The sequence below is a fragment of the Dendronephthya gigantea genome, unplaced genomic scaffold (assembly GCF_004324835.1).
Source record: "Dendronephthya gigantea isolate DGI-Jeju-01 unplaced genomic scaffold, DenGig_1.0 000000F, whole genome shotgun sequence".
Taxonomy (NCBI): domain Eukaryota; kingdom Metazoa; phylum Cnidaria; class Anthozoa; order Malacalcyonacea; family Nephtheidae; genus Dendronephthya; species Dendronephthya gigantea.
Window position 1 is genome coordinate 3,852,369 of NW_021163010.1, and position 22,566 is coordinate 3,874,934.

The 22,566-nt window shown below is 36.6% G+C and overlaps 4 protein-coding genes across 5 annotated transcripts in view; 2 read left to right on the forward strand and 2 right to left on the reverse strand.

The window, feature by feature from the left end:
- LOC114519287 overlaps positions 1-4,738 on the forward strand; it is a 28,195-nt gene extending 23,457 nt beyond the window's left edge. Inside the window, exons 43-52 of the mRNA XM_028539401.1 lie at positions 254-395; positions 1,045-1,193; positions 2,106-2,255; positions 2,521-2,689; positions 2,876-2,911; positions 3,191-3,306; positions 3,391-3,449; positions 3,868-4,013; positions 4,263-4,289; positions 4,371-4,738. Of these exons, the coding sequence (XP_028395202.1) occupies positions 254-395; positions 1,045-1,193; positions 2,106-2,255; positions 2,521-2,689; positions 2,876-2,911; positions 3,191-3,306; positions 3,391-3,449; positions 3,868-4,013; positions 4,263-4,289; positions 4,371-4,561 (1,185 nt within the window). The 3' untranslated portion in view covers positions 4,562-4,738. The remainder of the gene's footprint in view (positions 1-253; positions 396-1,044; positions 1,194-2,105; positions 2,256-2,520; positions 2,690-2,875; positions 2,912-3,190; positions 3,307-3,390; positions 3,450-3,867; positions 4,014-4,262; positions 4,290-4,370) is intronic.
- A 333-nt stretch (positions 4,739-5,071) lies between these two features.
- LOC114519305 (formimidoyltransferase-cyclodeaminase-like) lies at positions 5,072-9,828 on the reverse strand. 2 transcript variants are annotated; one of them, XM_028539433.1, is made up of 13 exons: positions 9,699-9,828; positions 9,096-9,224; positions 8,913-9,001; positions 8,615-8,794; positions 8,033-8,170; positions 7,382-7,513; positions 7,062-7,123; positions 6,807-6,933; positions 6,349-6,510; positions 6,111-6,154; positions 5,861-5,999; positions 5,596-5,691; positions 5,072-5,393 (listed from the first exon to the last, which is right to left on the reverse strand). In XM_028539433.1, exons 1-13 carry the CDS (start codon positions 9,808-9,810, stop codon positions 5,307-5,309), a joined length of 1,497 nt encoding a protein of 498 aa, XP_028395234.1. In that variant the 5' UTR covers positions 9,811-9,828; the 3' UTR covers positions 5,072-5,306. The 2 variants fall into 2 exon arrangements, with proteins under 2 accessions (XP_028395234.1, XP_028395226.1); XM_028539425.1 differs by having other exon boundaries at positions 5,074-5,393; positions 9,470-9,796.
- Positions 9,829-9,879: 51 nt separating this feature from the next.
- LOC114519333 (cilia- and flagella-associated protein 410-like) lies at positions 9,880-22,083 on the forward strand. Its single transcript, XM_028539456.1, has 10 exons — positions 9,880-10,083; positions 10,765-10,783; positions 10,962-11,008; positions 11,454-11,491; positions 11,693-11,878; positions 12,082-12,146; positions 12,307-12,346; positions 12,706-12,763; positions 20,420-20,525; positions 21,045-22,083. Exons 1-10 carry the CDS (start codon positions 10,004-10,006, stop codon positions 21,192-21,194), a joined length of 789 nt encoding a protein of 262 aa, XP_028395257.1. The 5' UTR covers positions 9,880-10,003; the 3' UTR covers positions 21,195-22,083.
- On the reverse strand, positions 13,707-19,412 carry LOC114519295 (metabotropic glutamate receptor 8-like). The gene is made up of 3 exons (XM_028539414.1): positions 19,094-19,412; positions 15,820-16,753; positions 13,707-15,565 (listed from the first exon to the last, which is right to left on the reverse strand). The coding sequence occupies exons 1-3, from the start codon at positions 19,239-19,241 to the stop codon at positions 14,011-14,013; spliced, it is 2,637 nt and encodes an 878-aa protein (XP_028395215.1). The 5' UTR covers positions 19,242-19,412; the 3' UTR covers positions 13,707-14,010.
- Positions 22,084-22,566: the final 483 nt, after the last annotated feature.

Genomic DNA, 22,566 nt, shown 5'->3' on the forward strand with positions numbered 1-22,566 from the left:
TATACGATCGTTTTCAAGGAATCTATATATAGATATATATAGCTATAGTGCGTGCATTGCCATTCCTCATGCGGAACAAGAATCAAATGAATGTTTCGAAAACTTCCAGATTCGACCGGTCTTGTGTTAAGCCTGCATTTTCCATTCATTGATAAACAAGTGATTTTCATCGATGTTAAATAGACCAGCGATGTGAATAGTATGAAGTGTCTCTATGACAAAAAATTGCTTGTAAAATTAATTTTCAATTTAGATTTTCCAAGGAAATAACGATGCCCATAGTCCTGTAAGACACACTTTGGCCAACAAAATCGAGACATCTTATGTTCGATTAATCCCACTCGCTTGGAATAACAATATTTGTATGAGGATTTCGTTACTTGGATGTCTGGCAGGTAGGAACTTTTGGACCTGACTATAATCTGGCAGGTTGGAACTTTAAGACCTGACTATAATCTATGCAGTGTTCAATTATGCGTTGTCTCTTGGGCTTATTAACCCGTCTTGAGAATGGTATATCTATGTTAACAATTTTAACAATTCTTGCCCGAGGCCGAGTACCTACAGGCGCGGGAGAGAAATGGTATACAGCCACTTTACAGATATTTCTTCACTCTTGATGAATCCTCATACTTTCCTATATTTTTTGTACGCGAATACTCGAATAGAGAGAGTGGAAGGCAAAAAAATTTTATGTAACCAAATTCTATTCAGTTCCGTGGAGCGTAAAATAATGTTGGGGTAATGCTGTCTACCGTCCATGAGACGTGCAAGTCTGCAAGAGGCACAGACGACGCAGTGGGGGAATTTTTTTGAAATGTGGAAGCGGGAGAAATACACACATCCCCTCCACTCTACACCCGCCTGATTTCACCAAATAATTATACTGATTGGTTAATAATTAAAGCTAATTTTGTTTAATTATAAACATAATTAAGACAACTTTTTACACTAATTTCCCATAACAATGATTTTTTTCACGCTGATTTGCTTCCTTATCTTTTAAAAGACAGGATCATTTTTTCGTGTCTCTTTCTTCTTTAGACTGCGCTCAACCATTGCTTGCCACTGGAAGGATCCGCAACCTCCGATCCTTTTCGTCGGATAAGAATTCAAAACCTGAGGATGCCTTTTTTAAGTCTGGAAAGGCTTGGTGTACCGAAAAAACTCCATTCAAGGAACAATATTTAGAGGTTTGTATTAAAGATACTTAGATCATTTCGTTCTTTTACACTTGCGATTTTTGCTGCGATTTCATGTGCTATTATAATCTTCTGATAGATGTGAACGAGTGAATTTATTACGGATGTTTAAATAAAAGCTCTTTTATATCAGAGCATTTGCAACCAGATATACTCAATAAAGAAAAACTTTCTATAGAAAAAATTGATATCTTACAATAATCGTTTCAATTGATATCTAACAATAGGAAAAAATAATGCGAGTGTAAATGCTTTGGGTTTCAAGGGCAAACATCCTGTGGCCTATTTCCCAGTCAGTGCAACTGCATGTTTCATCTTATTGTTCGAGATATAAATGTACTCCGAATTGCACTCGATATATATAAGGCCTGTTCCAGACATTGTGTTTTTTATATGCCAATTTGAATAAAACAAAACAAAACAAGTCTTCCCAAAAAGGGCTCCTTCTTTGTGGTTTTGAAGCGTAAATATAAATGTAAACCAGGGGCTTGTTGTATGAAAGCCGCGTTAGTGATTTTTTGAACCGTTAAAAAAATGCTTGAAGAACAATAAATTTTCAGCTTTGGAACCAACAATTGTTAAAGAGGTTCCTCAATTAAGATTAAAATTAAAGTTTTAGCCAACAACGGACGATTTTAAAGCGATTGAAAAAACCCACTATCCGGTGGATGGCGCTATCCGCCTTTCTTACAACCGGCCCCTGACTGTATACTTTAGAATGCAATGCATGCATATTACGCGGTATGCCGAAACAGGTTCTCGAGAAGACCATTTATGAAGACTAATTAAAGATTGTGGAATAGGTTTTTTTGCAGCCTATAAACATGCAAGCGGTTTTTACTGAGATCGGGCAGAGATCTGCATTTCAATTCATTAAATAAATTTCTTGTTTCCAACAATCAGTTTAGGTTTGGCGTCCAATACAGACTTTCCAAGATTGCCACACTGCCTAGTCCTACTAGTTTTGGGAAAAAGGGCGAAATTTCTACATTTACTCTAAGATACAAAAAAGGCAAAAGTTGGTATATTCATGGTCCAAAAGGTCAACCGAAGGTAATATTTCTTTGTAATTAAAATAATTGTGTGTTTATGTGGTGACATTTGCTATAGTGCGGTCCAAGGTAAAGTTTAATGTATCTATATCAAACTGGTAAACGTGCATGGACCATGGTATATATTAATAATGAGCTCAGTGGAAAAATCTAATCCTTTGCAATAATTTAGATATATAGCACTGCATGTGCAGAACAAATGCACAATGCATGTAAACCGTTTCACTTGAAACAGAGTAGCTACATATAAACATTTTTCTACACAGGTGATGACTGCCGTAAACAAGGAAAACAAATCAAATCCAATGTTTAATGCCCTCACAGACTTTTATCGTAACCGGAAAGGCTTACGCACAAATGGAATAAGAATCTATCCAGAATCATCCACGGGAACGTCCATCTGTATAAAAGTGGAATTATTTGGGTGCCTCGCTGGTAAGTCGGTAGCATTTATATATGGTAATGTCAATTTCCAGTTATGGGAAGAAGGGAAGATGTAAGTATACATGCATGTATCATAGGGAAAGATTCACGTTAAAAAAGAAGATAAAAAAGACGACGAAAAAGACGATAAAACTTACTTTTTTTTACAACTTTTTAATTAAAAAAAAATGTTTTTAGGTACTGAAATAATTCCAACAACTCAGTCAACTAAACGTAAGTATGTTACATGTTAATGATTTAACGAAACACATGTATATACTTACGGTAACTCGCGATCTCTCTCATATTATGCTTTCATATTTTGTTTTTGTGCCGTGCTTTGCCGAAAGATGTCGTATTCAATAATACGATAACAATGGGGTGTTAGAAAGCAAATTATTGAATGTAGCACCTCTAATTGGGGCCATATTTGCTACCGTTTATGGGTTTATCGCCCATGTACATTCATCTCACTCTTCGGAAAATTCTAAATTTTATTTGTATTACGTATAGCAAAGCCAAAGGTTGTGAAAGTATCTTTTCGCATCACGAGCATTGAGTGGAATGATAAACTGGGTGACTCAAAGACAGAGGAATTTGCTAAAACGAGTGAAAAAATTATAAAAGCGGTAAGGCCGCGGATTAATCATAAGATCATATTGTATCTGTATAGCATCAGAGTATTATCAATATTTTTTAACGTTTTCCTCAAGGTGGAAAGTGTCTACCAAGAGAGTGAATCTTTTCGAAAAGTGAAAGTTATTAAGTTAACGTAAGTTGTTGATATTTTTACCTTTCCTCTTTATTAGGGCCCGTCCTATAGTAATATACTAGAGACAGAATGTATACGTTATTATTAAGTCCAAAAAATCATGCAATAAACCGCTGCCTCCAGACATTTGCACTGGAAATTTCTTTGCCACAGTATGTGCGTGTTACGATGGGCATAACTTGTTGCTATAGTTTGTATAGTACTTGATGGTACCAGTAGTTTGTAGTAGCTACAATGATGCAGTACAGGAGTTCGTAGTACTACTATAAGGTGCATGGTAGTTCGTAGCACTAATAATGGTGGTAGTAAGTTGGTAGTGCTATATATTATTAGATGACTGTAATCGTAAATTTAATTGTCTACATCTTTTTCGCGATCAAGACGTAATCTCGATGAATTTTTCGACTTTTATTGATAGCAAAGGAAGCGTTGTCGCCGTAGTTCAATTGACATTTAATCCAGAATTTGCAACGGATAACGATACGTTAGTACTAAAGAATGCTGTAGAAAGTGGTAAAATTGGATCTCTTGAGGTGGATAAAAATTCGTATAAATATCTAGGAGGTAAGAAACTGAGTCTCGTTAATATATATTTGGCTCTACTAGAAGAAATAAATTAGGTTTGTAAAATATATTAATTGTAACTCGTAAACCGTATATGATCTATACACGCACCTCAGACTGCTGGATTAGTATTCCTTTAAAATCTCTTTATTTCACCGTATTATGCAATTATGGGTCATTCGATATGGCAATTCGATAACGTGTTCGCATGACATATTTTTACGAAATGTATTTGAAATCGTTCTGTAGATGCTGAGACAAAAGCTCATACTGGAGGTGAGGCACCTGCTCTTTCCGTAACTATTTTAATTTACACAAAATTTATGCATTGTCTACGTTTGTTGTTTTCTCTCTAAGATGGTGATTCAGAGGGTCTATCTGGTGGAGCGGTTGCCGGTATTGTTATTACTGTATTGATATTAGTGGCTCTTGCAGCTGGTGCTGCATTTTTCCTGTATCGACGGAAAAAGGCCAAGAGCTTATTTGCCCCTAAACATTTTGACAACCCGATTTCATATTCTTCTAAAGCTTACGATATGGATGATTGAATAACGACCTACCTAGGTGAAGGTGAAAATTTTGAATGGTAAAAAACTGTATAATGATTTAAACAGTTATACAGTTTTTAATATTTTAGGTATATAATTATCAATGACAGGATTTTATAATTTGGTTTTAATTGGCTTATTTTTTAATTCTAGAAATGTAAATAATCCCCATATGGGAGCTAATGAGATCTAGTAATTTTAAATTTTAAATTTAAAAAAATATTGTTTTAAAGATTGCTTTTTGTGGAATCAAAACTTAAAAAATGGTGTCGCGAGTCTTCCCCACAAAATTTTTGTGATTATAAAGACCTGGTGTACATGCATGAACAGAACAATCTAGAGGCAGGGGAGGGCGTGAAAGCTAGGCCTAGGGCATTTCCGATCAACACATTCTAAGTATTTTAGTACTATAAGCATTTTATAATGTATTGAAATCTAATATGCTTTATCCATGCATAGACACAAACAACTAACAATGCAGATCTGATTTTCATATACGTGCGAAATATTTCGTTGAAATAAACGCCTATGCACGGTTCTCTGTGATGTATAATCTTTCTTTCGAAAACAATTATATATAGCAAACTATTCACAAGAAATTCCAATTGTTGCTTTGTAGACTATAGTAGTTAATTCACTGATTTCCACATGTTATTTCCTTCATTAAATAATGACTTATTTATCTAATTCTATAGTCTTTATGATATAATTAAACACAGTTACAACACTAGACCAAAAATTTACTCTATTTCTCTCTATTTTCTAAGATATGTGAGATTTCTTCAGTCTTCGCTTTTGCCATATTCAAGCCTTCTTCAGAGGTAGTTTTCACCTAAAAAATTGTGCAAATGATCTGTAAAGTAATCTTTACATATATAACATTACATACAGATACTGATTAATAATTCGTGTTGAAAATCTAAGCAGGAAATTTAAAATCAATTTGTTGTAAATCGCATACAGTTTACAAAAACTTTTGATTTACAAAAACTTCTGATGGGGTATTTAAGTACTTCGTTTTAAGCCAAATTTACCTGTTCTTTGTACGCTTCATCTTTAACATCAGGCAAGTTAATTAATATATTGTAGTAAGCTCCCCACACACCAGTTTCCAGACAACGCACACCAACCTTGAATTGATAAATATATATTAATATATAGTTATGGACTTCAATCACTGAAAAGTCTTCTGTATGCATGCGAGTCTATGTTCGCAGATGACTCTTTTGTGCTAAAGCCAATATAAGCAATGCAGAAGGTGAGAAATCTACAATAAAACAAATTTGGAATGTACGACACCTGAATGTCGGATTTAGTTTGAATGTTGCCTAATTTTGCCAGCTCTGTAAGAGGTTCCCAAACACGCGAAACTGTTTCAATTAGTTTTAAAGGAGTATTAATTGAAGCTGTTAATCCTGCTTGTAATGCCTCAGTGTGCCTAAAGAAAGTAAAATCAGTTTTTTCAGTCAAGGCTTTCAGTCCTTCAGTTATAAACTGACGTCTTTAACACTCTACAACTGTCGATGCCTGATGTCAAGGACTGTTATACCTTTCTTTTTCTTCGGGAGTATTTTTTGGAAGTTTCAACGCGTCCTATCAATAAAGCAATTGTTATATTAGCAGCTGTACTGCCCATGAACTTTCTCTCTGTTTTTATATACTCCGTTGTAATTGAGAAAAATAACGGAGAAAACTCGTCATAAACGTACTGCACGGTGCATAAAGTTCCATATGTTCGTTACTACACATATATATTCTGCGTATATACAAGCCAGTGCATTTCATACCATGTACATGTTGAAAGCCTTCGCATCCGCATCAACCAAAGGCATTAAATCAACCATCACTTGGTAGATAGGGGGAATTAACGTCCTCATTGCAGAGTCAAGACCTTCAAATTTTTTCTTACCAAACGACATCCAGCCAACCATAGTACTAAGTGCGGCTCCCTGAAGACATCAATAGTTTATATCACATATTGCATTTTTTAACACCTCTAATTTTAACACCTTTAACACCGAATATTTTGTTCACTGAAAAGCCCCTAACGGGGAATTTTCAATAAATTATAGTATTGTATTGTACAATATAACACAAAATAACATCTGTCTCAAAAAAGTCATATTCGTCTATATTTTTATGCCTATCAACCTTATACATTCTTCACCGAAACATGATCAATTATCTCACTGTAGATTTGCGCGCATTTCATTATATTCTCATTATCATTGCTATATACACATACTATAGCAGCTACAGCAGCTGAACCAGACCCTCCACCAGGAGATGGAGTACGACTTCCCAAAGAGTGGACAAAGTCACATAATGGCATCGAGGCTAATGGACCATTCTTGTTGCTACCAACTACATACCTGACAAAAAAGTAAGAAACCTACATAACTCAGAGGATATAACTGCAAGTTTAAAAATATCTATACATAAATTCCTGCTCGAGGTTTCCATCTAAAAAGTGTTGTGCGCCATGCAAAATTAAACGTACTCTATAATTTTTTCTTGTGGATTAAACTGTCCAAGTGAATTCAAACCAAGACGGTCAATTACCTGTGAAAAGATATAGAATACATTACCCATGCCGTGTGGACTTATTACTTTTTATCTATTTTTTTAAAGTTTCATTCATGCCTTGACATTTTAAAATGAAAGTGTTTGCTGCATAGTTTGTTTCTAACTTATGACTCACAGTGATCTAATATCAAAACTAATCCTAATATCAAAACTAAATTAAACTAATCCTCCAGAAGTAATTATATTTGTCTTTTTGAGTGAATTAATCTATAAGTGTTGTTGAAGAAAGCCTACCAATCTAAGCTTTTGATCTTCATTCACAATAAACAGATCTTCTTTGGCCATGTAGTAATCCGCTGCGTCCAACATCACTTTCAGTGGTACTAAACCAACCACTTGGGAGCCAGCGATGGCTAATTTTAATTTCTAAATCAATTTGTAAAAATTAGAGTTGGAACAATGAGTTGGAAATTGCGACTTGCGTAGGGACATATGCGACATACGTAACGCCCAATCACTAGATTTCAGATATCGCTTCGCATCGCGCGAGTAATCGCCAAGTGGAAATCGCCTAGTGGAAATCGCCTAGTGCATGAAATCGCCTAGTGGAAATCGCCTAGTGCATGAAATCGCCTAGTGGAAATCGCCTAGTGAAAATCGCCTAGTGCATGAAATCGCCTAGTGCATGAAATCGCCTAGTGGAAATCGCCTAGTGGAAATCGCCTAGTGGAAAACGGGGTTATATAAGCTAGTAGTTCCGACCTGAGTTAAGGTCTACCAGGTTGCACGTGGTTGGTTTCAAGCTGATCGGGTTTAAACCTTGCCCTCGGATTGGGCCAAATTAAGCAGTCTAAACCCGGGGGTCTTGAATTGGGTTTTTAGGATAGAACCACTAGAACATCCTAGCTACAATAAGATATCTAAAAATACTCAAAAGATTGCTACTTTTGCTTCTTCCACGCATGTTTCAAATACGACATGGACTGCTGTAACGTTGTAGTCTAAAACGTTAACAGAAATCTGCGAGACGTTAGCTTTTTCCTCTTGCCAACCAACTGCTTGGATCTTGTCCAGTAAACCAGGCTAATAAAAAAGAAAATGCTTATGCAGGTGATGACCAATATTACATGATTGTATATACTAGTGCTATGCTGCTTGATATGACAGTATATAAAAGAGCATTTGTGAAATATAAGTAAAACGTAGACGTTTAAAACAAAATGGCTATATGTCAGCAGACCTCTTCTTGCATGCTATATGACATGTTCCAAAAATGAGTTGGAATCCCTTCTTTTTCTATTTTTTTTGTTGAGATATAGCATATATATGAATAGGGTTGCAGAATTGGACTATACAGTATTTAGGAATTGGAGTTAGTCCTCAAAATTCAATAATTTTAGATTCATATCCCATAAGTTTACAGTTTACACCAATGTTTCTATGCATATTAACTCAGTATGAACTATACCTACCTTACCATATTGTAATGCATATACTAAATGCACAACTACAACATGCACTTTTTACCTGTGTAGGACCACGTCCAGTGGTTCGTATATTCAAAGCAATTCTATGTGCTTGTTCTTTAGTTGCCATTATGTTCACATTATACGCAATGAGAAAATCTCGAGCTCCAACTATTGATGCACCCCAGAAAGGAACAAATTTTGTTGGACCATAATCTGGCTTCCATTTTTCATCTTTAAGCTAAAGAAACAAGTTTGAATTAGTCTACGTAGAGAGGTTTTCCCATAAAACAAAAGTTCTTGATACTTTTAAATATTGCACCTCTTATATAAATTAATGCCTATATAAAACAACATACCTTTTCAGGCAGGTTTTCATATTGACCACTTCGAATTTGTGGTACTGTATTGCGATACTCCTTTTTAGAAGCATGCCCATAAAGATATACTTAAAAAAACATGGAACATTAACTACAAGCTGTAAGTCACACCAACAAGAGTAATTAATTGTTACCAATAGGTATTTGTCAAACTGCACACACCTGGCACATCAAGTTCCTTAACAAGCTGTTCAGAAAAGTTCTGAGCACACTTTACACAATCATCCATTGTGACACCTTTGATTGGGATAAAAGGACAAACATCCAAGGCACCAAGACGAGGGTGGGTCCCTACCGAAATTATATTAACGGAATAAAATGTGTATGGGGGACATTTTCCATTCAAAAAAACACTGAATTGTGATAGTAGCTTCTCCTAATAATGATTTCTGTCATCACTCTCTAACATGTGGTATACTATTGTCCGTCACCTTATTTCTGTTATGTTAAAAAACAGGGTACAGGCGGGATAGGGGTGGGTAGGGGGTGTAGCAGACAAAACTACAAATTATACTACAATAATAATTTCGTAGTACCAGTATGATTTTTCATATCAATATGTTTACTGGCTTCTAGAGCTCCATTCAACGCTCCTTCCACTACACTTTCAGGAGTACCAAAGAATGTGTACACCGTTCTATTTGTCGAAGAACTGGCATCCACGTCGACCAAAACACAACCCTTTGTTTGTGAGATAGCATTGGCTATACTGTCGATTATCGCAGAATCACAGCCCTCTGAAAAATTAGGAACACACTCGATTACCTTTTCCGATAACTCCATCCTTCGATGAGTAGAATAAATAACTGACAAATATACAATTATAAATATTGAGATATATATATAAATATACTAAGAAAAATATTTTGATTTGCATTGATTCTGAAGGGTATGTAGGTATATTTAAGGATGTTTTGGAGTAGGAGAGGTAAATTGAGGTAACTCGTGCAACAGTTTACACAACAACAACAAAAATGGCGCTAATCTTTCAGTTTCGAATTTATATTTAGTTTTTGAGTGTTCTTTAGTACTTTAATATCACCTCATCGATGTAAAAACTGGTGTCGATTATGTGCACGCTAACAGAGGATGTAGTTTTGTCCCGATCGCGCGCTACGTCGCTGAGCAAAGTGAAGAAATTAAATTGTTGGTATGTATCTTCATAATCTTTTGTAATTTCAGTATTTTGTGATTTGCTGTATGCCTGTATACTGTATATAAAAAAGTTGTATTTGTTTGGAGAGGTTGTAATATTCTTTAGTAGTGCATTAGAATATATCCAGTAAAAAAATCCAGTGTGGGGCAAAGAGTATTGTAGGGATAAAAGACAGATAAAAGTATAGTGGTATTGTTAATGCTTAGTTACAGAAATTTAGGCAATTCTCTGGAAATTAGCTGGATTGATAATTGAAAAGCAGTTTGGTTCACATGTCCTGTCTTATCCAACTTGCAAATGAACATTAAGAGAAATCCATTGTCTTCATTCAAAATGCACTTCTAGGCCCTAACCCTCTCTCCCTCATGCCATAACTGGGCTGCTTTGTAAGCAGAATTGTATTATACCTGTGAAATGAATAGTTATGGCTATAGTCATGTTTAGAATAGTCATACCATTGCTGGCAGTAACATCAATATGAATCACATTTTCAATTGCATGCAATGTTGATATACATACCTCATATGTACCTGTATCACAGGCTCACAGTCAGCCTAATTAAGTTGTATAATCACATGACTTTTTAGACTGCTATAGTTTATACCCATTCTATTGGTTGTCTTGTCTTGATATTCAACAGTGCTAGTATTTAAACTTTTTTCTCTAATTTCTTAGGGGAAGCAGTATTTCAGATGTAAGTTTATTCAATAGAAATGTTATTTAAGAAACGTACATAACTACTCATATTTGACCACACAATGTGCTTAATCTCCATCCTGGCTAGTTAAATCTAGAAATTCCCAGGGATTTACTTTTCACTTTACTGTAACATGATCAAAACCTAACAGATAATTTCATTGATTTGTGTTTAGGTTTCTATATTGAGAAGGATGCCCAATGTTGAAGTTATAACATTAAGGTAAGGTTCCATTTCTAGTATGCCTAGGTAAGAGTTCTTGGTAATTGGATATCGAAACAGTAGAAATTACTGGTAATCTGCTGTATATAATAGATTTGAATGTAAGTTATATCTGAAGTATTGCATGCATGCTAAAAATAATTTTTGCCTAAGCTCCCTCCTTGACCTTTAGAGAAAACTGAGAAATGAAATAAAAATGCTTTCCTAGGTATACCAGTACATTTATAAAAAAAACACTTTTGCTTAGCTCAGCTGGGGTTAGTTTAAGGGGGGATCCTACTTTGCATGATGGAAAATGAAAATAAAATCTGCCCGCGTATAACCGATCAGAGGAAACTGCGATTTTCCAAGTATGTTTGAACTTATGATCGTCATATGGACAATCCCAAGGACTCTGTCTTTTCAGAGCTACTTTTCAGAATTTCACTCATCTCTTCTTCTTTAGTGTAAATGAAATTGACAGCCTAAAAGACTTTGCACATTGTATCTTTTGTTTTTTATTTGGATCGTTTTATATGTTGATTTAGTATAAAATTAATTATCATTATTCTTTTTTTGCTTTAATATAATTCCATAATTTTTTGTTAGAAAACGGGTTTAATATTTCTGTATGGTGAATCTGGTGATTGGTGTGTATGTAATTTGTTATATCTGAGTTTTCTTTAACTTCATATTATCTGAAAGGTACAAAATTAAAAGAGCTTTATCTGCGTAGAAATAGTATTGCAGATTTAGATGAAATACATTTCCTAAAGGACCTGCCATGTTTAAAAGTTTTGTGGTTGTCGGATAATCCGTGTTCTGATGTTCAAGATTACAGATCAGTAGTTCTAAGGAACTTGCCAAACATAGAAAGACTCGATAATGTTGGTTAGTATACTTAGTCGGATGAAGTAATAAATAGATAATGTTTAGTACGAATCAGGGTTTTTTTCTTTATTTTTTTTGGTATACCATCTGCTGATATTTATCTGGGATGTGTTCACACCCCCCATTCCCAGACCTTGGCAAATCTGCCTGCATGGATCATGTATAACGTGGGTGAGGCTTCATTTCTACCATTTCTATTGCAGACGTCTGTCTAAATGAAATCAGTGAAGTAATTACTGAAAATATCCCGGACGTCGCTTCTTGCAATGTAAGCATACTGTACTGTACGTTACTGGCAACATTTCAGTTGTACAGAAAGAATTTTTTCAGCTGTATTGAAAAGTTGCCACAACCTCCTTCCTAGTTGCAAAATAATTTTCCAACGTGAAGTGACGTGCGTATGTAAGATATATTTTCCCACTTTGCAGAGAGAAGACGATTGTGAAGTTGATGATTTAGCTAAAAGTGGTAAAGTAATGTTTGAATACAATTTAACTGCAGTGAACTATTTTTTGAGACCTATTTCTGAGATACATGTAACTGCAGTGAATTATTTTCTGAGACCTATTTCTGAGATACATGTAACTGCAGTGAATTATTTTCTGAGACCTATTTCTGAGATACATGTAACTGCAGTGAATTATTTTCTGAGACCTATTTCTGAGATACATGTAACTGCAGTGAATTATTTTCTGAGACCTATTTCTGAGATACAATTTAACTGCAGTGAACTATTTTCTGAGACCGATAGTAAAAGTCCACTCCTTTTCTCTTACCTCATTTTTTTTCTTGCTTTTGAAAACCTCCTCACTTTTCCTTTCTTATAGGAACGTCTGAAATGCAGAATGAAGAATCGTCCGCGCAGGAACTACTTGACCAAACCAAGTATGTGAACATTAAACAAATAATTTCTTACTTGCACGACGTAACGATTGTTTTACGTCATGATGAGGGCGAAGAGCGAGGAGGAAATGTAAAATGAATGAACAATATTGTGGGATTCTTGTTTACACACTCCGGCCAAGTGCTTTCAAAAAATCTTTTTATATGTACAAGTTCTTAGTTCCAATCGGCAAAGGATTGGAATATTGGCAATACCCAAAGGGTATGATACAGGGCAATGATGAATGAGAACTAAAAACGCAAAAACGTGTATGTGGCAAATATTTGCACTCATGCAAACGCATGAATATATCCAAGACTAAAGTTATATCTCCTTGTAACGGCTGAAGTATTGCAATAGGTCCAAGCCGTTACAATGCATGGTCGTGTAAGGAGATTTGTTAAGGAGATCAGAAGATTTACGACGAATTCAAATGCAAAAACGTTTTAATATAGTTATTCACTAAATGCTATCAAATAAGATTTGTTTACAAGAGCAAAGCTACAACGATTCATACAACAACAAAACTTAAGATCACATGCACGCTATCAACATAATGCAACCACGTGTTTAACATGCCTTTAAAATATGGATAGTTCTTTATTTCTATACTTAATCTTCTATCTTAATACAGTGAGCCACGAAGATATAATATTTACAATTATGTACAATAATGAGATTTGCCTGAGAAGGTGCCTATTAATTGTGAGATGCCCCGTATTTCTCTCTGATCATAGAAACCCTGGGGCCAGTTGTACATGAGAGCTGGTTAGTGCTATCCACCGGATAGTGTTTTTTAAACCGTTTGAAACTTACTTGAAAGCAATGAAGTTACAAACTTGGAGTTAATAGTTATGAAAGAGAGTTTAAAAATAATTTGGAATTTAAAAATACCAAGGTTTAATCAACGAACAATTTCAAAGCGATTATTCAAAGACACTCTGGTGGATAACGCTATCCAGCTTCCGTACAACCGGCCCAGATCCGAAAATCTTAAGAAACATCATATGTACCCCTTGCATGCTGCGCACGCTTTTTACCATCACGAATTAAACACATTCTAATTTTTTTGTGATAATTTTTACGTTTCTAAAAGAGACATCGAATAAATCTCTAAATTGGAAGAACCCCCTGAATTGAATTCGCTAGACACTAACGTTCAAATAAGTGAATTATTTAAATCCTCGCTAAATGAGCTAATTTGTCACTGAAATTTAAAGGTGAACTGGTTCGAATGATTTTCTGAATTTCATATCACGCTGTCTGTAGAGGTGATCCTCTTTCGTCCAGAATGTCCATGAGGGCCGAAGAGGAGATCACCGTTTCGGATGTTCTTCACGCGAAACACAATGTAGACTTTTTGCGCAAATATACCAATCAACGTGACCAGGCCAATGATCACGCATGCGATTGAGATGAGATAGGTATGCTTGATACTATCATCCGTATTGAGATAGAATGGGAAGAACATCATCCATACAGCGCACGTGATGTACATACTTATACCAATATACTTGGATTCGTTGAAATTTTTCGGGAAGTTTCGAGTCTTGAATGCGTATGCTGTACAAAGACACATTAGGACCATCACGTATAACAAATTCACGGAGAAACTCAGTCCGTCAAATTTGCATTCTAGTAGCAACTCTTCCCTGCTTGCGATGTAGGTTTCTGTGGCCTGCACTGGTTTAGCGATGAACCAGAATGCTGTGAACATGAGCTGGATACCAATAAGACCAAGAGTGATCAACAGTTGCATGCGGGGTGTCGCAAAGGCTGGTGGAGCAACCGAGGATTTGGCGCCGGTAAAAATACGATATATTCTGTTGATCTTCATGAATAACGGCGCGTAACACATGGCAAGCGCGAGACCTATGACCAAACCACGTGCGTAACACAATTCATCTTTAGGTTTTGCAAGAAACAAGAACGGTACGGTGAAACATAATGCAATTCCAGTCAACATAACAAAACACAACTCTCTTCCTGAGGCTTTCAATAGTCGGTTATTGATGTGAACAATATACACCAAGACTGTTAGTAATGTTAGCACGAGGGAGAACAATGAAATAACGATGAGGAGTATGGATAGGTAGTCGTTCCATTTCGGGTACACAAGGCTACGTTTCACCCAACCTGTCTTTTTCACGTTCGGCTTCCAACCTACTGGGCCACTTTGACAAGTATTATTAAGGACGATTTGGAGTTTACCACACTTCTGACATTCCCAGCAGCATTTAAAATCCAGCGGAGGGATAGGTACTCGGATGTTGTCAAAACTACATTTCTTCGAGCAGGTTGACTCGGGGACATTGGAAGTACCTTGCGACCATTTTATTTCCTTATCGAAAACCAACCTTGAAGCAATCTTGCTGCCGTCGAATTCTCCGTCCCAGGTTCCGACACGGACGTAACGGGGTTTACCATTTTCCATGCGGAAATTCATGATATCATACATGCCACTTACCTCGTAGTTCTGATCGAATTCTACAGTCGCGTTCACCGAAGGGTCTAGGAAAGAGACATTCTTAAGATGTTCTAACAACCGCGATCGAATGAAGGGCGTCATCGCAGGACATTTTCCAATCTCATTCGGGCATAATTCTCTCTGTAAGCTGTCTAACGCATGCGCGAAAGCGATCACAGCATTCACAGTATCACGAATGGAATCGATTTCTACCTGACCATCTTGTAAACTTTCGCAACCACGACAAGTTGTGTTATATTCCTTTTGTTGGCTTGTTTGATTGGATCCCTCTGGCACGTTACAGAGGAAATGACTTTCCCAAAATTCTGTGAAAAACCTTGAAGCGTAAAAGATCCCATTTTTAGGCCTTAACCGCGTCGAGTGCACGTGGGAGGTGATTTAAGAAATGCAAATACTCAAATTAACTAGAAATAATAACGAATCCAAGAAATCAATATTCTCAGGAACCTACTCAAGATGCGATAACTAAGGGGGGGGGGTTGACTTTGGGGGGGGGGGCTATCCGAACTGAAGGCGGAAAAACATTCATGTAGGATATAGGCAATTCGAGCGACATTCGAGTCAACATACCTTTTATTCTTACGTGGGTAATTTGCCAAAGTAAGTTTGGCGAAATAGTCTTTAAATCCTTGTGAAATTACTCCCGATCTCATCATGATAGTGAGTGCTCCTAATGCTACCTCTTCAACCGTCTCTGTCGCATGGTCACGATTACTCCATCCGTCGCTCCCGATCCACGTGAAATGACGGTAATTATCGAAACGCTTCCGTCTTTTGGCTGCTTCCAACAGTTGACGAATATAAGACCAAGTACCAAATACTACCACCACACGACTTTTTTCTTTGCCATTATATAATCTTTTAATGACCGAGTCGTATTCTCCTGGCGTTGGAAAGGACGGTAATTCAGCTTTTACGTCAATACATATGCCATTCTCTTTAGCCAATTTCCAGAACACTTCTATGCCTTTTGCACCGTAAATCCCTTCCGAATTTACTGTTGATATGTAACTCCAACCGAATTTCAGTATGATATCAACTATTGCTTGTGCTTGGAATGAATCTGGCGGCACTGTTCTCAGGAAGTAACTGTAAACATCCTTGTTACTGAGTACGACACTTGTCGACGAGTAGCTGATCTGTGGGATCTCGAAAACGCGTAGAAAATTTGCAACCGTTTCGGAAACATCGCTGTGAAGGCCACCAATAACACCGGCTAGTTGATGCTCGGGGGATTCAGACAAGGACATACTTATGAATCTCTTGGCATGGTACGCTGCAATAGTTTTGCTCATGCACGTGTCGTATATTTTAGCTCCTAGTGTTATATTTGGTAGTATATTCGGATCGGCGTTTACTCTATCAATGGCGTACAACATCGCTTCCATATAGTGATACCCAGGCATCGGGATGAAAAGACCACATTCGTTTTCTCTTTTTAAGCTTTTCTGATGGATTGGAAATAGACCTCCAAGGATGATGTCCCCAGGGACTTCCATTGCATCTGGAAAATGAAAGGAAATTTACTATTATCGATTATTCGACCTCATTCACAGAATCAATACTTCGCGTAAACCTTAGAAAGGGTTTCGAAGAGTACCCATCTAATCTATTGGGCTGCAATTTGCGCCAGGTTTTCAACCGTCGTGTGTTGATTTTTTCTGTGTTTCGAAATTTCATTAAAATGAGTCCGCTGGACGAATTACCTAACTCTGGCAGAATGGCTTAGTTTTTTATAGGTCTATAGTTATCCAGCTGCAGTATATCCAAAATAATCAATTAAAACATATGCCATTCTGACTATATCGATTTTCCCGCAACTGAAATTCATAAAGAAACATGAAAAGGAGAAATCTGCGTCTCCCAACATTCCACACCCCCCCCCTTCAAACCCACCAGCGTCCATTTCTTAGCACGTCATGCGCAGTAGCGTAGCCAGCCTGACGATTTGTCCCGCTATGCTAATATTTTGGTGTTCATTGACTGTGAAGACATTAAATTTCTAAAGAAATTAATGATTATAATGACGTGAAATTTACATAGCGGGACAAAATCGTCAGGCTGACTACGCCACTGATCATGCGACACTTCCTTTCCTGAAGTAGCAATATTTATTCATGCCCGGACAACGTCTGGATTACCAGGTTTTTTACCTATATGTGAAAGGTTCTTTTGTTTTTACGCTATATATACTTAAAAGCACATCGTTATCTTCCGTGGGAAAATTGTAATCCAAGCGAAATGCGCACACATGCATGACAAATTCATCACTGGCCGAAATGCATGCACAAAATTTTGGCACGTAAGTAGAAGTCCTCCTATAATTTTTTAATTGGTGTTTCCAATTGTAGATTTTATTCGATCTAGCTGATTTTCCACAGAACTAGACTGGACTTTCCCCCTCAGTTGTTACATCTAATTCCTTGATATTTTAAACCTTGCGTATGTATAACATTGGCATCATATTGGTGAATATATGCATGTAGGACAAATATATATAACCTGTCATACTTCAACCCTAGTTCCGCCCTCACTGACATAAGCCGTGCACACTACGAGCCAGTCCTATAAAAACCGATTTTAACAAATTTTCGTTGTGTAAACAACACTTCGAGGAAGCCTTACTCTGAAAATCTAGGTCACCTGTTCTTGAAAGCCCTGATCTCCTAGATACGGTCTTGCCGAAGTCCGTTCAAACGAAAAAGAAACAAATCCAAAGTTTGGTCTGGGCCAGGCCTGGTCTCGTAGTGTGAACACGGCTATAGAAATCGAAGGATCAAGAATATGATTATATTACCATATAAATGCATGTATTTTGCTAACATTCATAATTCATAAACCAGAATAAATCACTGCTGTATAAGTATAAATATAAATGCACTCAACTTTGTCTTTGACTTTGGTGCTGAACTTCACTTCAAATGCTATTTACACTTTTTACGACTGTGGGAAACAACTTAAAACAGCCTATATTTTAATTAAGATCACATGATTCGAAGCGTATTATTAATCAATAAAAAAGCAAAGTTTGGGACATCATTATTATATTGAATAGCATTTAGGACCCAGATCACACCGTAACGAATTCTGTTAGTGTTAAAAGGTGGCCGAGATTTTTACCGCCAAAGGCCCGAGTGAATATACTAAATCTCACTACTAACCATTGCTTCTCAACTGCAAACGAAGATGTCGTGACCTGCGAATCTGGTATAGCTAAATTGCAACCGGGGCCTCAATTTGTCAATTGTAACATTCAAATAAACATGTTTTTTTCAAGTCACGGGTGAACAACTAATCGAGACCATTGACGTTGCGCTATGGACCTAATGCGAGGAAATTTTTTGAATGACTTAAGGACAGAAACGTAGTTAATGCTTTTTTCTATTGTACTTCTGTGTGTTTCTTAAACCTATAAAGTCTATCCCCAATGTCTTGCACAATGCCGCTGATATGAGACCGGTCAGATACTATTGTTCAAGATATAGGCTGTTTACTGTGATCTTTAATAGAGACGCGTCAGAGTATATGGCGCCATAGGAAAAGCGAATTATCGTTTCTCTTAGCTGAAAATGGTATTCATATATCGCTGTTTTTGAGCAGTTTTGCTGCTTATTTGCAAATTAGGTTAGGAAATTATATTTTTGGAAATGCTTATTTTTCCGCCTTGCAAGCCTTGGGATAAAATCTTCTATATTTCTGATCTTGTCTCATACGTGTGAGCCTCGTAGGCGTGTACGAATAAGGGTAAACATTATAAAAACGCAATTGCACAAACTGGGTTACTGTTTGTGAAGAGGAACATACAGATATGGAATAGCAAGTTTAGGAATAAGATGTAACAAACCTTCATCTGTGCAAACCAGCTCGAGTTGTAGTACAGTCAGCAGTAACAACAGCGTCATCCAGGATTTCGCGTGTTGTAATTTTGCGGTGGACATGCTGTTCATGCGCGCTGCTTTGTAGTTCATCAATGTTATTTTTTCTCTCTTCATTCAGTCCTGTAGTTAAGTGCAGTGTTGTTACGCTGCCATATAAAATATCAACACCACAGAATGTAAATGTTGATCGTGGCCAAATATTGAATAATAGAATGAGTGTATCTCTTCATGAAATTCTCATGTAAAAGCTTTGAGTTTGAGCCACGTTTGTGTGCAGCCGTCTGTTTTGATGCGTTAAGCCAATGTGTGTCGTGTTTTGATGCGTTAAGCCAATATAATAGATAGTCAGGGGGGAGCGGAGGCTTAGGTGCTCGAAATCGGATTGGTCGTTGTGTTGACGCACAACGATTCTCAGCGCGTCCAAGATGCATGCGAATGAATTGTTAATTACGTTGAGAACGTCTGGCCGTATGCATTATTAACATCCAGCAACAGCCAAAATCGTCCCGACAATAATTGTATAAACGTGTACCTTTCTTTAGCCTCATTTCAAAATCAGGCACGTTTCCAGAAAAATGCATGGTTGAACGGTATTCAGCCGTACGGAAAATGCATTGTACTAGCTTCTAATTTCTGCATGCCTTTGCATAGAAAAGATTTTTCTTAGAATTTTTTACAGCTTTATTTTGCATGCGGATAAATGTATTAATTCAAGTGTAGTGTTTATCTTCCGATATTTGCGTGACATACGTTACTTTGAAAGACCCATCGGTATCATCCGACTGACGGATCAGCCCACTTGAGTATTGTGTTTATTTAGACACAGCAAACCTTTACTAGCGAAGTTAATGGAGTATATACATTGTGATATAAACCATACCATGCACTTATTAGGCAACAAATTATTGTAGCTTTGAAGAACATTGCCCAAACGCTCGCAAATACACTCTGTCGACGATCAGTCGTAATTGTACCTGTACTCAATTCACGCTTCCATATTTTGCGATCATCTCTTTATAACCTCCGCAGTTTTTGTGAACGCGATAACAGGAAAAATACTATTAAAATGTATTTATATGTCTATGCATTTCCTATGGCCATCGACGAATTCATTAAAATTTTGCTGAATTTTGTCATAAATTGAAGGAGAAATTTACAAAATTTTGTTTTGTTTAGGACACTGAATAGGAGTATTATTCCTCTGCTCTTTGAGAAACTAAGCAAGCATGATTGACAAGTTTCAGACTGTTTGCATTGCCATTGCTAAATTTCATTAATATTTTTACCTTCAGCATGTTGTGTACACAGGGTGGACCACAACCCACTGAAGGCGTACTGATCTCGACCGAAGAACGCCCCATGTCTTGTGGTGAAACAGGGTTAAATACGAGTCCAAAAGTAAGTAAATATATCACTGTCATTACCCTCAGGCTAAAAATATAACACCGTAGCTTCTCAATTACGAGACATTGTTGGGTTCATCAGCTACCCCTCCTCTCCCTATCCCCTCCTCTCCCTATCTCCTCCCTATCCCCTCCCTCCTCCCCCAATCCCCTCAGCAATTTTTTTTTTAAAAAATTACTAGGAGGAGAATTGTATTCTTTTAACTCTCTAGTTCATGTCGTATTTTATGAAGTATATGAAATACAAAATGAGAACAAACCGCTTCTTTGCATATACGAACTTGGGTTCTATTTTAACATATCTCATTATCGCCGTTAGCACCCAGCATATTTTATTCCTATGCCAAATATCTCCCCAACCTAAACCATAAAAACCAAGCAAATAAATGAATTAAATTGGTGTTAGTCTTCTTAATCTATCGTAGGGATCTATTTTAAAATATTATAAAGTTATGTACTGAAAAAAAGGGGCCAATGCATATAGGTCTCCACTATTCTTTCATTTATCTTTTAGAACTCAAATCTATTATCAGCGGTCTTACTGCTGTTGAACGACATGAGTGAGGAGGAATTAAAGGTAGTTCAGAAAGAAGTTCATCAAAAACTTGATACAATGCACGAAAGAGGCGGGAGCCTCGAACTCATTGAAGTGTTCTCAACATGATTTTTTTAATACGGCATGGAGTGTTTTACCTGATGGGGAAGAAGAAAGAAAACAAGTGCAAGCAAACAGTCGCGTGTTTTATGCAGCCACCATCGAGATTCCTGGACGGAATCGTATAACGAAACAAGTAATTCAGCCTTGCGCATTTATCGTATCGTTGTTCATAAAGCAGTGAACTCTGTGAGAACTGGTCGATACCCGTGCCAGTCCATTTCTATCGTTTTCCTTTCACGGTTGACGATCTCGCCTACAAAAACAATACGTTTCGAACGACCTTGCATGGCAAAGAATTAAAAAACAATTTCCTTATTGCAGGTTTCTTCATAGTTCTTCTAGACGTTAATATCCCCACTACAGCGTTTTCCTCATTTCGGTTTCCGCTTTTGGTCTCCATTTTTGCCATTCGATTTCCGCCATCAAGAGACTGGCTGAATAATTACCCCAAATCGTCAATTAGAATTAAACCTATAATTAGATAACACGAGGCAAAGAGCCAGTGTAATGGTGTTTGTGAATGTGTACACGTCAGTAACAGCGTTCGACTTGTATAGGACGAATACTTGTTTATTTTAAGAAACAAACAGTTTTATGTATAGGCTGTCCTCGATCGCGATGGCAATAGTGAGCTTTTAAAGGTAATGTTACACGAAACAATTTTTAACATCAACTCGCAACGCAACAATGTTTTGAATATGACGCATCGAATATGATATATATGAGCTTTAGTTTGTAACACAGAAATTGTTTTGGAAACAAATTGAGAGTTTATGAACTGTTTTTATTTCACACAACGTGTTGTTTAGATTTTTGCTTATCGTTGCGTTGCGAGTTGATGTTGAACGTTGTTTTGTGTAACATTATCTTAAAGAAGCAAAAAAGCTTTCGTGAACGAGAAAATACGCTCACTGTGTTACTTACAAGAATGTGTTATGCTATCGTTTGGTCATAGCGGTTTTTTCTTCCTTTCCCCCCCGGGCAAATAACTAATAATAGCGTGGTATCTATATTATATGACATATTGACAACAAAATAAATTAATAATATATAATTTTTTAACTATATATAACATTGAGTTTTACTGAAACCATACACACTTAGAATCTCTGACTATTTATATAAAATCTCTTTGAACACAACAAGGATTATGATTAAACCACGTTCTCAATCATTACTTGCTATATAACATTCATGTAGTTGACGTCACCAGGATTAGAAGTGACTAATCTAAGAGAAAGGATTATTTAATGTTACCGGGCCGTTGTTATATCATGGATAATAAAATGAATTTTATTATCAATTTTATTTTATTATTTATTTTATCATTTTATTATCCATGGTTATATGAAGGAGGATTTCTCCTTTGGCTTTCGGT